Source organism: Planococcus citri, chromosome 5 (genome assembly GCF_950023065.1).
Source record: "Planococcus citri chromosome 5, ihPlaCitr1.1, whole genome shotgun sequence".
NCBI lineage: Eukaryota > Metazoa > Arthropoda > Insecta > Hemiptera > Pseudococcidae > Planococcus > Planococcus citri.
This window is the reverse complement of record NC_088681.1, coordinates 21,184,978-21,199,307: the sequence shown is the minus strand read 5'-3', so window position 1 is coordinate 21,199,307 and position 14,330 is coordinate 21,184,978. Positions and strand designations below refer to the sequence as shown.

The following is a 14,330-nucleotide window of genomic DNA, read 5'->3' as shown; positions in this document are numbered from 1 at the left end:
GGAGGAGGGCGAAAAAAAAATGGCTCGAGTGACGAATGTGCATATAAAGAAGGCCCGAATATTCGAATACTGCGGCTATGTCGACGTTTAAATGACCTAATTTTCCCACGATGCCGATGATTGTTACTCATACGACGACGAATAAAAACGTGTGTAGGTGTCGTAGGTGGTTCTGTTATAGTATGTAGAATGTCGTCGACGTACATGTAGGTATAGGAAAAAAAAAGAAAAAAATTTGCTGACTGGCGTGAATTTGATGCGACTGCATCGTACATGTGTAGGTACTGGGTACTTGTAAGTTAAAGAGCAGGGTTACCCTGTCTAGTAGGTCATAGACTGTCTATGTATAGCTATGTGTGCATGAGAATTTTCCTGCTATTTGATGCGCCCAACACGACGAGTTCTTGGAATTATGACGACGATTAGGTACATATATACGTGTGTAAAAAATACATTTATGTGCTGGTTAGAGAGACCCCCTTTTTATTTGTTTATTTTTCTAAACTAGGGGACATAGGGGTGGAAAAAATAGGTCTAATTTGCTTACACGTATGTAGGTATAGATAGGTGCCAGGTTGTTGTTTCTTCCTGCTATATCGTAATATACATTATAACACCGTTGATGGTAAATAGTATTATCGTTTTAGTGCCGTAGTATTATACATATAGAACCCTAATGCAATGAAATTTTTATCGTTTATCAATAACCCCGTATGTGTGTTTTTTTTTCATGTGTTTGTACAGCGAGGTGTGCGGTTGGCTGTGATGAAACGCACGGATATTGCAACAAGCCCGGAGAATGTTTGTAAGTATCTTACTCTATAATATATCGTAGTGCCTTGCTTCGTCATTATACGTATATACGACGATGATAATAATAATAATCGGTGTAAATATATCGTAAAAAGCCGACGACTACGTATACATTGTGTGTTGAGCATACAAATCCGTCGTAAAATCTGCTGCAATGTCGTCGTCGTCGTCGGTGACCGTGGAAAAAGTTTGTGAACGCAGATATCATCGCAGTGTGGTCTGGAGGGAGGGAGGGAGGGAGGGGGGGGGGGGTTGTTAACTTCGAATGGACTGGAATTTGGTTTAAAGACAGAATCAAATTTTGAGCTGATCTAGTTGAATGTTTTAAGTCTATTGGTATCGTTTAATTTTTTTCAAAAATAGTAATTTTGAGATAAAAATCCAAAAATAGGTCCAAGTGTCTCTAAAATTGCTCATTTTTGGAAAATTGATCAAAAATCGAAAAATTGACGTGGGCAGTCCAAAATTTAGTTCTGAGATATGGATAGCATACTCTTGTAATGGGCCAAGTTTCATCGTTCTGTTTTCACAAAAATTGTAAATTTTGAGATAAAAATTCAAAAATGGGTTTAAGTGGCTCTAAAATTGCCCAAAAATCAAAAAATTGACAGAAGCAGTCCAAAATTTAGTTCTGAGATGTGGATGGCATACTCTTATAATGAGCCAAATTTTATCCTTCATTTTAATAAAAATAGTAAATTTTGAGGTGAAAATCCAAAAATGGGTCCAAAGTGCTTTTAAAATTGCCCATTTTTCAAAAATTGTCTAAAAATCTAAAAATTTACGTAAGCAGTCCAAAATTTGATTCTGAGATGTGAAAAGCATGCTCTTTCAGTGTACCAAATTTCAGCTCCATCATTAGGGCCCTCTTAGAATAAAAAACGAAAAAAAATCACCATTCTCGAGCCACATCTACGTACTTAATGCTCTATTGTGCCATTCGAAAGATGCGACCAACAACGTTCCCATATGAAAATTTGCTCGTCTGCCTGGCTGCCTCTAGGCGGTCAGATTCATGAAAAACTTTCGATTTCTATAAACCAAAGTGTATCTATCTGTTCGAACGAACGGTGAACCGGTCCAGCATATGTGAATTGTAGGTGTATTAGAGAGATAGTGGCGGTGGCAAGAGCAGGGACCGTATAGAGTATTATAGACACTCATATGACGCGATCGCTGTGGCGAACTTAATCAAGGCCAGCAGACATTATACACATGCATTAGTGCTTGAGAAAATATCTGATGAAGAAAAATTTGTCCTCTGCGCGTTCGCCGGGCACGTTTTCATCAGGGGTGAGAAGAGAAACGCAGGAGGACGGATTGGCGTGCGGAGATACGGCAGGCGATGTGTTAATGAAGGTAGTTTGAAAAGGTAATGAAGAGAAAAAAATAGATTAGTTCTCACGATATAATTTACGAAGCTCTTTGCTATATACTGTCGATTCGTCGTAATGTACGCGTATTTTCGCCATGAAAAAATCTATTTAGATGTAATGTAGCGAGTCTGCAGAGTGCGGATATGTCCTTACACCCCCTCATGGTCACATGGATGTACATTACCGTACCTATATACGAGAGATGAAGATGGTACGAGATGGCGTAGCATTTATACGTACGAGAGAGAAATAGAGGAAACCGATGTTAAAGTTCAAAATCCAGATTATTTCTATTTCGTGCTCACTATTCCTCTCTCGACTCTCCGGTTGTGTCCTCTTTCTTATTTACACAATAATGACGCGAATATCTGTGGCTGGGCGACGACGATGCTGAAGACAGAGAGAGAGAAAAAAAGCACGCTATGCCAAGAAGAGTAATCGCAGGTATTCGCTGTACGACTTTATATATTTGTATTATGTGTACCTTATAGGTATGTATAAGGTTCTACTATGGAAGAGGTGAGCAAGAGCAGGGACCGTTGTCCTGTTTCCATAAAGTAAACGAATACCGTGTACCATATGATATAGAGGTGTTATCGGTCTCTATAATATGTTGTGTTTTTATTAAGAAACCGTGAACTTTCTTGTAGCATATAGTTGTTGTTGTTTTTTACTTCCATTTGTTCCATTCTGCTGGAGCATGGAGTTGGAACGACGACGACGAGGTATACTCGGGTCCAACTCTTGGTGATTTTTTTTTTCATCTCGGCGCTCCTCTTGGTTTTTTTTGTTGTTGTCTTCATCTGTATATGTATGTATAAAGATGCTGTAGTGTTTGTGTCGTCAGCATAATATAAAAATACTGTGTAACAACACATACTATAGGTAGAGAGGTACACAGAATCATTGCACCTCGATATCTCTGTCTCTGTTGTTAGAGGTGTTTTTTCGCTCGGCTCAGCATTGAATTTCCTTTTTAATATTATTTTTTTCTTTATTTTGTGATTCTCTTTTGTGTATCGGACGTGGTATGTATTGTTGGTTCGTGTATGCGCGTTATGTGTCGACTGTATGTGCTATGTGCCCGTACACCGTAACGAATTGCACTTACGCTAGCTATTGTTATATTCCGAATACTTTGTCCGATTCGATATTTCATCTCTCTATGTACGAAGTCGAACTCTGGCAGAAGCTCGGTGCGAGTTTTTTTTCTTCTTTTTCTCGAGTACGGCGTTACATTGGTCTTTCTTGGGTTATGATGTGTTTTTTTATTTCATCTGCGGCGATGGAATGAAATTTTCAGCTCGCTTCGTGTCAGTGATCGTCGACTGATGGGTAGCAATGTACTTGCGGAGTGTGTTATATGAGAGTTTGAGGTGCTGGCATGGAGAGTGGAGAATGGTAGAAGGGTGTTTTCTCAGGGAGGTGGAGGAGGTTTGATGTTTTTAGGACGGAAATTTGGCGAATTTCATGGGGAGTTGATGGCGGTGATCGTTGAATTCTGATTTAGTTTTTTTTTGAGTTTTGATTGGTGGATGTGATAACGTTTCATTTGAGATGATCCATGCTTGGAATGTCTGAATCGAGTTGTAAAGTGTAAAAATAAACTATTTAGGCGAAAATGCGAGATGAAATAACGGAAACGTAACCGTAACCTAACGGAAACGTAACCTAACATAACGGAAACGTAACGAAAACTCAAAATAACGTAATGGAAACGGGAAAATTCTTAGAATTGAATTTCGAGATAACATAACAAGTTGTGATATAAGTGTGCCGGAAACATAACGGTAACATACCAGAAACGTAACGAAAACGCAAAATAACCAAATGGAAACGAAATACCAAAATTGAGAATTTTGACCTAACACGAGGGAAAATAGTTATTAGCGTATTGAAAATCGGAAACGTATTAGTAACATAACGGAAACGTAACAATACCGTAACGGAAACATTACAATAACGATATGAAAATTGAAAAAATGATGTATGAGATGAGGAAATTGAAGTAAAAAGATGATGAAACGTAACGGAAACGTAACTCATCAAAAATGTCGAATTTTCAGAAATGTGACATCAACCTAGAACACCAACACCAACACAATTTACAAGTAATCAAAACTGTCTGACAAAAAGTAAAAATTAGCAGGAGCAAATCGAGGACCATTTTTGCTGGGTCCAAGATTTAGGTTGTTTTTCGCTCTTCTGTACCATCTGTCTCAATTCCGTTACAAAATTTCGAGTGAAAAATAAACAAAAACACCAAAAAACTTCACCTTGATACGATGAAAAAACACCTACGATGATAAGAAAAGAATCAGGATAGAAAAAAAGTATCTAAATTTTTCAATTCGAAAACAATACATTCCTCGGTGCGTATTATGTGAAAAAGAAAAGTTACAATTGGAACGAGAGAAAAAGGACAGAACGTAAAAGACAAAAAAAAAATACAGGTACTTTTCGAGATCACCGCAGGCGTTCAGGATTACCACCGACTGTGCTACTCGTACATATAAGGGTAGTTCATTGTGCTACCCGCACAATACACCAGTCACCAAGTAATCCGCTACCACTACGCTTGATAACCTCGTATAAAATAATACTACCTACGCAGAAACGAGATAATTATAAATTTGAGAACTTTCTCCGCGCACTAAAAGTCTCTGTTTTAGCCCCAAAAAATGCTCTTAACACTGTAGAACAGCAGCCAAATGTACCGTTACATTTGGAAGGTGAAAAAAACGTTGGACACCCGCTGTCCAGACGTTAACCACTCGAAATATAGGCCACCCTTGGATTTTTCGATGGAAAAGTGGTGGAAAAAAGGTAGCTAGGTTGTGTGTGAGGTGAAAGTAGAGCAGTGAGTCGAGAGTGCGACTCACTACTCGGTACTCGGCTGCTGGTTTTCTTTATAATTTTTCTCTCTTTGTTCGACTCGACGATGATGAGATACTTATGACAAGCTGGAGCGAAACGTGTAATTAGAGAAAGAGGTGGATGAGGAAAGTTTGTATTAGCGTGGTTTTGGAAATTGTACTGCAGCTCGTCGCGAGAACACGTGCGCTTATAACCGAATTATTATAGTGTAATATCGTGGAAGATGTTGTTGATGATGGCGCGAGGCGCGCGTCCGGTCTCAATTTGGACATTGGAGGTGGACGGATGAGGAAAGAAAAACCATATGTTGAAATTCACTCTATAAGTGGTCCTGGCTTGCGTTTTTTTTTTTTTTTTTTTCAAAAGAGATGACGGACAATAACAAACGCAAGTACACGACGAAGACGAAGACGACGTAACTGGTAAGAATGAGAATGAACCGCACTCTGTACTAATATCTCATTCATAAAAATTAAAACTAACACGAGTCTAGAAGGAAGCACTCGTACACAACGATGATAAAAGATCAGCGCCCATAGAATCGAAATTTATACCATCTCGCTGTGTAAAATGAATGATGGAGCAGTCGCCGCATCTCTCTCTCTCTTTCGTAAGGCCACGTCTCGTATGAAAACGAATACGAATTAGGGTCACTAACTATATGCACTATACTATATGTATACTGATGGTGGCCAAGCAACGTGCCATCGTTGTGATACACGGGGATAATAAAGTGCTTGACCACGCGGCAGCGATAAACGCAACCTCCGGGGCTCCGATGATGACTCTGGCTCAGGATGAAGGCGAATTAAATGCTCGCTCGCGCCGTCGTCTTCTTGGAGCGAGATGAGTTATGTACTGTATGTGTAGTTTGGTCTTTGTCTATTTCACTCAAAGTGATAGAGAGAGAGTTGCACATGACAAACGACGAATTGACCTTAACCTTAGCACCCTCGACCTGGCTCGGATGTCTCATTCGATGTACACGGTACCGTTGTCGAGTCACTACGTACGTCGGGATCTCGGTAGCCAGCTCACATTGTGCACTTTATATTAACAGAGGTGACGATGTACTCATATATAGCCAGGATATCTTATTCTTTATTCGTATTCTCGTTAATAACTCGGAGAATTCGGTTAATTTATGACGCTTGTGTGAAGACACATCAAGGAAAAACGGTCCACCATAGTGTGTATTATGGCATAACAGAGGTATTTGTCAGTTTATGACTGAGTCTGGTTCGAATATGCCAAAAGTACGGTTACACGAGTTGATCAGATCAGATTTGTGAATGAATTTGGAAGAATAACAGCACACTTCGGTGTGGATGGCGGAAGATGAAAAAAATTCGGTTAAAAATGCGGCGCCCTGGCTGTATGGAAATAATGTGGGAGCTGTGCTAACGTCCTTGGTTGGATGTATTGTTAATGAATCAAATTCAATTACGTGTGAGACATTTTTGAGAAAATATTTGGCGTTTTTCATTAATGGCTCGGCTCACTCGAGAAGCGTTCGCTGACTCCCATTTTTATGAGCGAGTGTGGTTGAGAATTAAAGAAGCGTCACCAACACTGTACCTGGGCTGCTGTGGAAACAACGCATACCAAGATGAAAAGACTGGATGGGAGGAGAGTAGCGATAAAATATAAACTGAAAGGGAAAGAGAGGTTGGAGGAAAAAATCGGTAATGAAATAAAAATAATAAATTAGATTTTAAAAAAGGACAAAGAAATGAAAAAAAGAGAGAAGTAATATGTATGTGCTGCAGTGTGTACGTACGTATATACGTAAATATAGGTACTCGTACACAACCAGAGAGTAAGGTATATAACCAGGGAACACCATACGTACACATTTTATTCGTGGTAGGTAAGACTGCCGTGAGAACGTTATAACCTGCCCAGACGCTGCTTGCCTCCTCTCTGTCTCTGCTTCTTCGGCCAATAAGCCTTCCGCATCTTTATACCGTGTATGAGACATACCATATACAAGGTACACCAACACACATACGAGTAGTACACTGGCATCGTGTCATGCCAAATATTTAACTTCACCAGACCCGCCCTTCCTTGGTAAATACCTGTGTGCGTTAACGCGATCCGATGATGCTCCTTCTTATGTATACCTACCTATAGCTATGTGTACTTGTATTTGTGAGTAATGTACCTCGAGTACCTATCTTTATATGTGTGTATAAATATAAATACAGGAAGACGGAGAGAGAATGTAATGCGAAAGAAAAAGACATCAGGAGTCGTATAAAATATATATAAGGAGCATCCATGTACGAAAAAGAATCACTTTAGGTGAGGGAGTAAGGTGAAGGGCAAAGGAGAGGAAAATCCAACTGTATTAAAATTCCCAATTCCTCGCTGTGTATTACCTTCCCTTTTTCCTTCCAACGACTTTGGTGTATTTAGGTTACCATTTTTTCAACCAGTTTTCTTCTCATTTTTTTCCCATTTTATGATTTTTTTCCTTCATTACGTACTTCGTGTGTATGTGTATATTACTCGAGTACCTTAATCGAAAGAGAGTGAGACACGCATAAATGCGAAACACCATCACCATTCACAGAGAACGACACTGCAGGAATTACATACGGGAACCAGTTTTTTCTGTGTTTATTTTCCTTCTTATTCCTCTACATGATCGATAACTTTTTTTTTAGATGGCGAAAACGAGCGTATTGTATCAAATTATATGGCTACACATTGAACAAGGAAAAAAAAAAGGTCTACACATAACGCAGATGACAATTTTCCCACATCGTTTGACGAATTTTAATAATACGTGAAAAAAAAGTAGTCGAGTGAAAGCATTTTTTTTTCTTCTCTGGAGACTAGCACTAGCAAGACGGTAACTTGCAAGGTCCGTGCGAATATCGTTGCGTAGATACCAAAATGTGCTCTGGAAACCGGTAGTGATGAGTGATGTGTGCGGAAGATGTCTATGGTGTCGCTGGTCTGGACAGATTTGTGGTCTGTTTAGGATTCTTAAAGTATGTGGTGCAGGTTTTTGATGCGAGGGAAAAATTTGAGTGTGAGTTTATGCGAGAATGTGGTAGTGAAATTATACGTAGGTAGAGATTATCGTAATAGGATTATGTAAAATTTACTTATGCCTAGTGACATGTCGATGTCGTTGACGCTGGTTTTGTATGTCTGTGTGTTTGATTGAGATATTGTAAGAGAGTCAAAGCCGAGGTATGCAGAGGGATTTGCACAAGTTTTAGGTCTGAACTAACGTTGGGATTGTTCAGAACCTATGGTATTGCATGGGATACATGTAATTTGTGCTGGGAGGGAGGAGGGGGGAGGTGTTATGGGCTTGGCATTCAAGAAAGTTGAATCCAATTTGGAGAAATTTGCCAGCTCATCATTTTGAGAATTTGCTGCGAATACCAAAATAATCCCATAAAGTGATACTCAAAAAAGCCAGAATTCCTCCATCTTTTGGTCATCTGGGCAGTTACCCCAAAACAAACCTGAAATCCAATCCCAAATTACAGCCCAAAACAGACCTAAACCCACTTTGTTATAGTTTGACAAAACCCAAAACTGAAATAAAACTCGAATTCTGTACTGCTCTTAACCTGAAACTGGAACCAAAACTGAATCAAATTACTTATTTCAATTTTGGATTTTTGAGGTGGTGTTGAAAACTTGCCCAAACAACCGAAAAACAATGGTAAAAGCATCAAAGTCACGGAAAAATTGAAAAAAAAAATCAAAAAAATTCCAGGAAATTGTCCAAATATTCATAAAAAGGAACTGTAGAAAAATTAAACCCAAAAAGCATTCAAAAAAAAAAAAAAAAAATTAAAATCCCAGAAAATCCCACGTTATTTTTCATTGATGAATGGCTAGCCTGAAACCAAAACTGTTGCACCCTGAAATTTGAAAATCTTTTCTCAAGAACCCAAAACAACAGAATCCATTTTCATGCTCTTTTATCCTGTTGCTCAATCATTAAAACTTTGACCAAAAAATGAAAATCAGATCGATTCTCGTTTAAAATGGTGATTTTTATGAAAAAATTGTCCAGTTTTGGGTTCAGCACCCTCAAAACCCAAGCAATCGATATACTACTCGATTTTTCATCATTTTTTCAACCCCCCCCCCCCTCGAGCCTCCTGAGCCTTCCCCGTTCATCTTTAAGTCGATTATTGTGCCGGGAAACTCATTTTTAGAGCCAGTTGTTCAATTTTTTCCAGTATTTCTTCCATTTTTTGCAAAATTTAGGGATTTAAGAGGAGCTTTTGCAGAATATTTAGGGTTAGATTTTGAGATATGATCAAAAACATCGTAATTTATATCGATTTCATAGTTTTTTGGACGCTGATTTCAATTCAGAAGATATTTTCATTATTTGATGGAGTGTTTTTGGGATATTCAAGAACAATAACAGAAATTTTGACAAAAAAGAGAGGAGCCATGACTTATTTCTCATTGAAAAATTCATTTTCATTAAAAAATATTGCGAATTTCGAATTCTGCACCCTTGAAACCCGACAAATCGATATGTAACTCAATTTTTTATCAATTTCTCAAAAACCACCCCCTCTTGTAGCTTTAGCACCCTCTCCATGATCTGTTGAGCAAATTTATATGCTTCAAGACTGGTTTTTGGAGGACATTGACGTATTGGGTGTTTTTTTAACTTTCTCGACATGAGCTCGTATCAAGTGAAATTTAGGGGTTTAGGGGTGCTTTTATGGAGCTTTAGGGGTTGAATTTCGGCATATGATAAAAAATCATTATGCATATCGATTTCATGGGTTTTGGGTATGCTGAATCCAATTCTGATGTTATTTTTAGGATTTTGTGAGGTGGTTTCGCTTTCAATGAAAATTAAACGCGAAATTCGCAAATTTTAAATTCAAGGATCATCATGATTTTTAGAGCTTGCTGTAAGCCAAAATATGCCAAGAAAACAGCATCCAAATATCTCATAGTTCAGCATGTGAAGGGGGCCCGCGGGGGGGGGGGTGACCGTAAATTCAAATACATGGGAAGAACTTCCCAGGAGAGCAAAAATTGAAACTACAGATTGTGTATTCTTCAAGTTAGCAAATTCTCTGCCAAACATTCTTACGTTAATCATTAATGAAAAGGTCCAGTCATTTGAGAAAAATTGAAAGTTTAAAGTTTTCAAAAATTACACCTCTTCAACAAAAATAGTCCCAACATTGGTGAAATTTAGCGAACTAAAAAATCGAAAATTTATTTTTACAAAAAGTAACACCCAAATTCGAGAGGAGGTGCTTGAACAAAAATTGCACAATTTTGACCCATATTTTGACAAAAAGTAACACCCAAATTCGAGAGGTGGTGCGTGAACAAAAATTGCACAATTTTTACCCAATCAATCGATAACACATTTTTCAATGACTATATCAGCAAAATACGTCAAATGCAAATGTGCTTCGGCGAGAAAGGGTGTAAAGGTCGAATATTACATATTATATGAGGATATTATCAGCAGCATTGCACTTCGCATATTATATACAGTGTTCTGGTAACCTAGTGCTATAAGAACTCGTTTGTGTGAAGGTGTGTACTCTGCGGTTAGATTTCTTCTCAGAGATAAACGCGGTACGGTAATTTTTCTCCAAATGCAATCGCATCGGTATCATTTGTCGAGCTGCGATGAATTATTATGTACAACTTGAGAATGGAATGACGAAGTGGTGAGACAGGGTATATAGTAGATGGTCTGCAGGTCTCCGGTAGGTACAGTTATACATGAGCATGTCATAGGTGTATTTTATGAATGACGATGACAAGGTTTTCATCGCTGTGTTGTGGTTCGATTCACATAAATAAATAAACGCACACGGGGGAAATATTTGAGGTATTTTTCTACCTCCTTTGGTTGTTTTTTTCCTCGCTCGAGATGCCGGTTTTTTTTGGGTCCATTCTTCGGTCTTTGGGTTTTGTCTGTTTTTCTCTCGCTGCTGCGCTGATGATGGTTTGGTTGATTCGCGAATTCCGCGTCAAAGATTGCCAGGGAGGGGGGCGGGGGGAGCGTCGCATGCATACATAGAGAGCTCTTTAACGTTAACGCTGCGGCGCAGAAATGGTGATAAACCGGTCTCTGTGGCTCGGACGACGAACGAGCCAGGCGATGAATGAGAGAGAATCGGCGCGATGGTGTCTGCGAAACAAATTACCTCTCTTTACCTCTTTGCTTGGGTGAAAGAGGATGAGATGGATTGCGAACCTCTCTAACTACATATACCTATACTCGTATACTCGTATATAAGCGCAGAAGCATGTATTGTAATAAATTTTTTTGTTAAGAGAAATATTTTTTATTTGGTATGTTTCAGATGCCACGTCGGTTGGAAAGGACGATTGTGCAGCGAATGCGAAAAGTATCCGGGATGCATACGCGGTACATGCTCGAAACCGTGGGAATGCCTGTGCGACGAAGGCTGGGGCGGACTGTTTTGTAATCAGGATTTGAATTATTGTACGAATCATAAGCCGTGCAGAAACGGCGGCACTTGTTTTAATACCGGACAAGGCTCGTATACTTGTAGTTGCCCGCCCGGCTACACCGGTACCGATTGCGATATCAGGCTTAGCGATTGTTCGCATAAACCGTGCTTGAACGGAGCCGCGTGTAAGGTAAGCGAGAATTCGAAAAAACCACCTTTTTTTCGTCTGTATCAATTGTCTCATGGTATACTAATCGATTTGTGTACTTTTTCGATTTGTTTCACGCAGCAAAATGGAACCAGTTACCAATGCGAATGCTCGAAAGGATGGTACGGTACGCATTGCGAAATCGCCGTACAAACGTGCGAAGTGAAACCCTGCAAGCACGGAGGCACCTGTCGCGATACCATTCACGGATACAAATGCTCGTGTCCGGCCGGATTCAACGGAGCCGAATGCCAAAACGTCGTCAATCACTGCACGCCGAACCCATGCTCGAACGGAGGCAATTGCACCGCTCTGCCGCACAACCAAGGCCACAAATGCTCCTGCCCTAGCGGCTTCACCGGCAAAAACTGCGAAACCAACATCGACGACTGCAAAGGCAACCCTTGCCGGAACGGAGGCACCTGCGTCGACCTCGTCAACAACTACAAATGCCACTGTGTTCCCGGCTACGCGGGTCTGCACTGCGACCAAGAGGTAGACTACTGTAAGGCGAAACCGTGCGCTAACGGAGGCGTCTGCGAAACCCTGCTCAACGATTACCAATGCCGATGCAAGCCCGGCTTCAGCGGCAAAGACTGCAGCGTCGAAGTGGACGAATGCGCGCCCCCTAACCCTTGCCAAAACGGCGCCACCTGCCAACGACTCAGCAGCGGAGCTTTCGAGTGCAACTGCGCCAACGGCTACAGCGGCCAACGTTGCGAAAACGACGACTCGTCGGCCAGTCCGAACGCCATTATCGCCAACGACCGACACATCGCCATAGCCAGCGTAGCCGCAGCCGCAGCCGGCGGCGGCTCGGACGAAGCTTACGCGGAAAAAGTGGACGGCAATCGATGGTTCATGATCGTCGTCGTATCGGTATCCGTTCCTATTCTAGTCATTATCGCGGTCCTGATCGTCACCCGCATGAAACAGCGAAGGGAACGCGACCAAAAGAAAGCCGACGACGAGGCGCGCATGCAGAACGAGCAGAACTCGGTCCACAGCAGCGTCACGATGACCAAAAGAGGCGAAACGCACATGATCAAAAATACCTGGGGTCAGTGCGTGAAAAACGTCGACGTCGATACGGGCGCCGGCGACCTATGTTACCCGAAACAGGTGCAGTACACCGCGCTGCCGGCCGCCGATCCTAACCTGGCGCCGGCCTACACGCTGCAGCGGAGCAGATCTCAGAAACAGCTCAACGTCGATCCGCCGCTGCACAGGCATAGCGTCTGCAACAGGGTTTCCTGCAAAGATCTCGATAACATTGTAAGGTCCAGTACACCAGCGTCGCTAGACAACAGACTGTCCGTCTTATCAATTAATATATCTCATTCTAATTTAAGGTAAGAATCGAATTTGACTCGAATTTATAGATATAGCTTTACTTACGTACTTAGGTTTAAAATAGTTCGTAAGGTCGTATTTATGACGCAGGAGCGGGAGGAGGGGTTGAATCAGAAAGACGGTTCAAATTTCAAAATTTCGGTTTGATGATCCTCTTTTGAGCAGCTTATGAAATTGAGATGGAATGAAATTGGGTCAAAAAATTCATCTAGCTACCAGTTTTATATCTAGAATGGTCGAATTAGACCGAGCCCTGAAGACCGGTTGATTTTGGTCAAACGTTGACTGATTCAAGGAATCCGTTCATTTTCAATCGCAAGTTTCGTATTTTTGGGGCGATTTGAACTTGTTTTTTTAGGGAGTCAAATCTCGTGAAAAAAGGCACCTGATTTTTAATTGAAATTCCACCCTTCAAAATCCATGGTGAGGCTGTTTTTCCGGGATTTCTGGTGGGGGGGGGGGGGTGGAGAAAGATCAGATGATCTCCTGAAAAAACAATTTTTTGACATTTATTTTTCAAGTTCCAAAAGTATTTCACCTCTTTGGAGTTGTTTTTGCACACCTTTCAAGATTTTAAATTTTAAACTTCTTAGCTCATTTTAATGAATTTTACTCGAGAATTTGACGCAGTTTTTGAGTAAGGAAGAATCGAATGAAGTCAAAAGTGAACATAATCAGGGCATTTGTTAATTTTTGAGTGAAAATTGTGATGTTTCACGTGAATCTCAAACTAGGAAATTTTGTGAAAAATTCAAAACCATATTATTTTCTCAAAGCAGATCGAATTTTATAGCTTTCTAGATCATAATGCTGAGGTAGAGAGGGAAGGGGTTATTAGATATTTTTAATTTCCTGCGATTTTTAAACGTTGACGAGAAAACGTTCGGAAATGATCAGAGCTGATCGGAAAAAATTTTCAACGATAAATTGCTGAGGAATTTTGAAGGGGAAGAGGGGAGGGGGAGGAGGTTGAATGTAAAATTTTTGCGAAAATGAAAGTTCTAGAAATGAATCCTGCCATAAAAATTTGAAAAACTAACCAAAAAAAAGTTTCTTCTAAATTAGTCCATCTCCAAAAATAAAAAAATTTATTCAAAAAAATCACAAAAAATTCAAAATTTCCAAAAAATGTACAATTTGATTTTTTTTAGTAGTTTTTTGGTCTCGAATATCGATTTAAGTGTAACTTTTAAAAGCAAACAACAATTTTTTTAAGGATTTGCAAATTGTTGGAAAACTGATTAAAAATACAAATAA

At 40.1% G+C, this 14,330-nt stretch overlaps 1 protein-coding gene across 1 annotated transcript in view; it reads left to right on the top strand.

Moving 5' to 3' along the window:
- The window catches only part of Delta (neurogenic locus protein delta), a 57,697-nt gene that overhangs the window by 39,094 nt on the left and 4,273 nt on the right, over positions 1-14,330 (top strand). Inside the window, exons 5-7 of the mRNA XM_065365381.1 lie at positions 745-805; positions 11,402-11,702; positions 11,802-13,072. Coding sequence (XP_065221453.1) covers positions 745-805; positions 11,402-11,702; positions 11,802-13,072 — 1,633 coding nt within the window. The remainder of the gene's footprint in view (positions 1-744; positions 806-11,401; positions 11,703-11,801; positions 13,073-14,330) is intronic.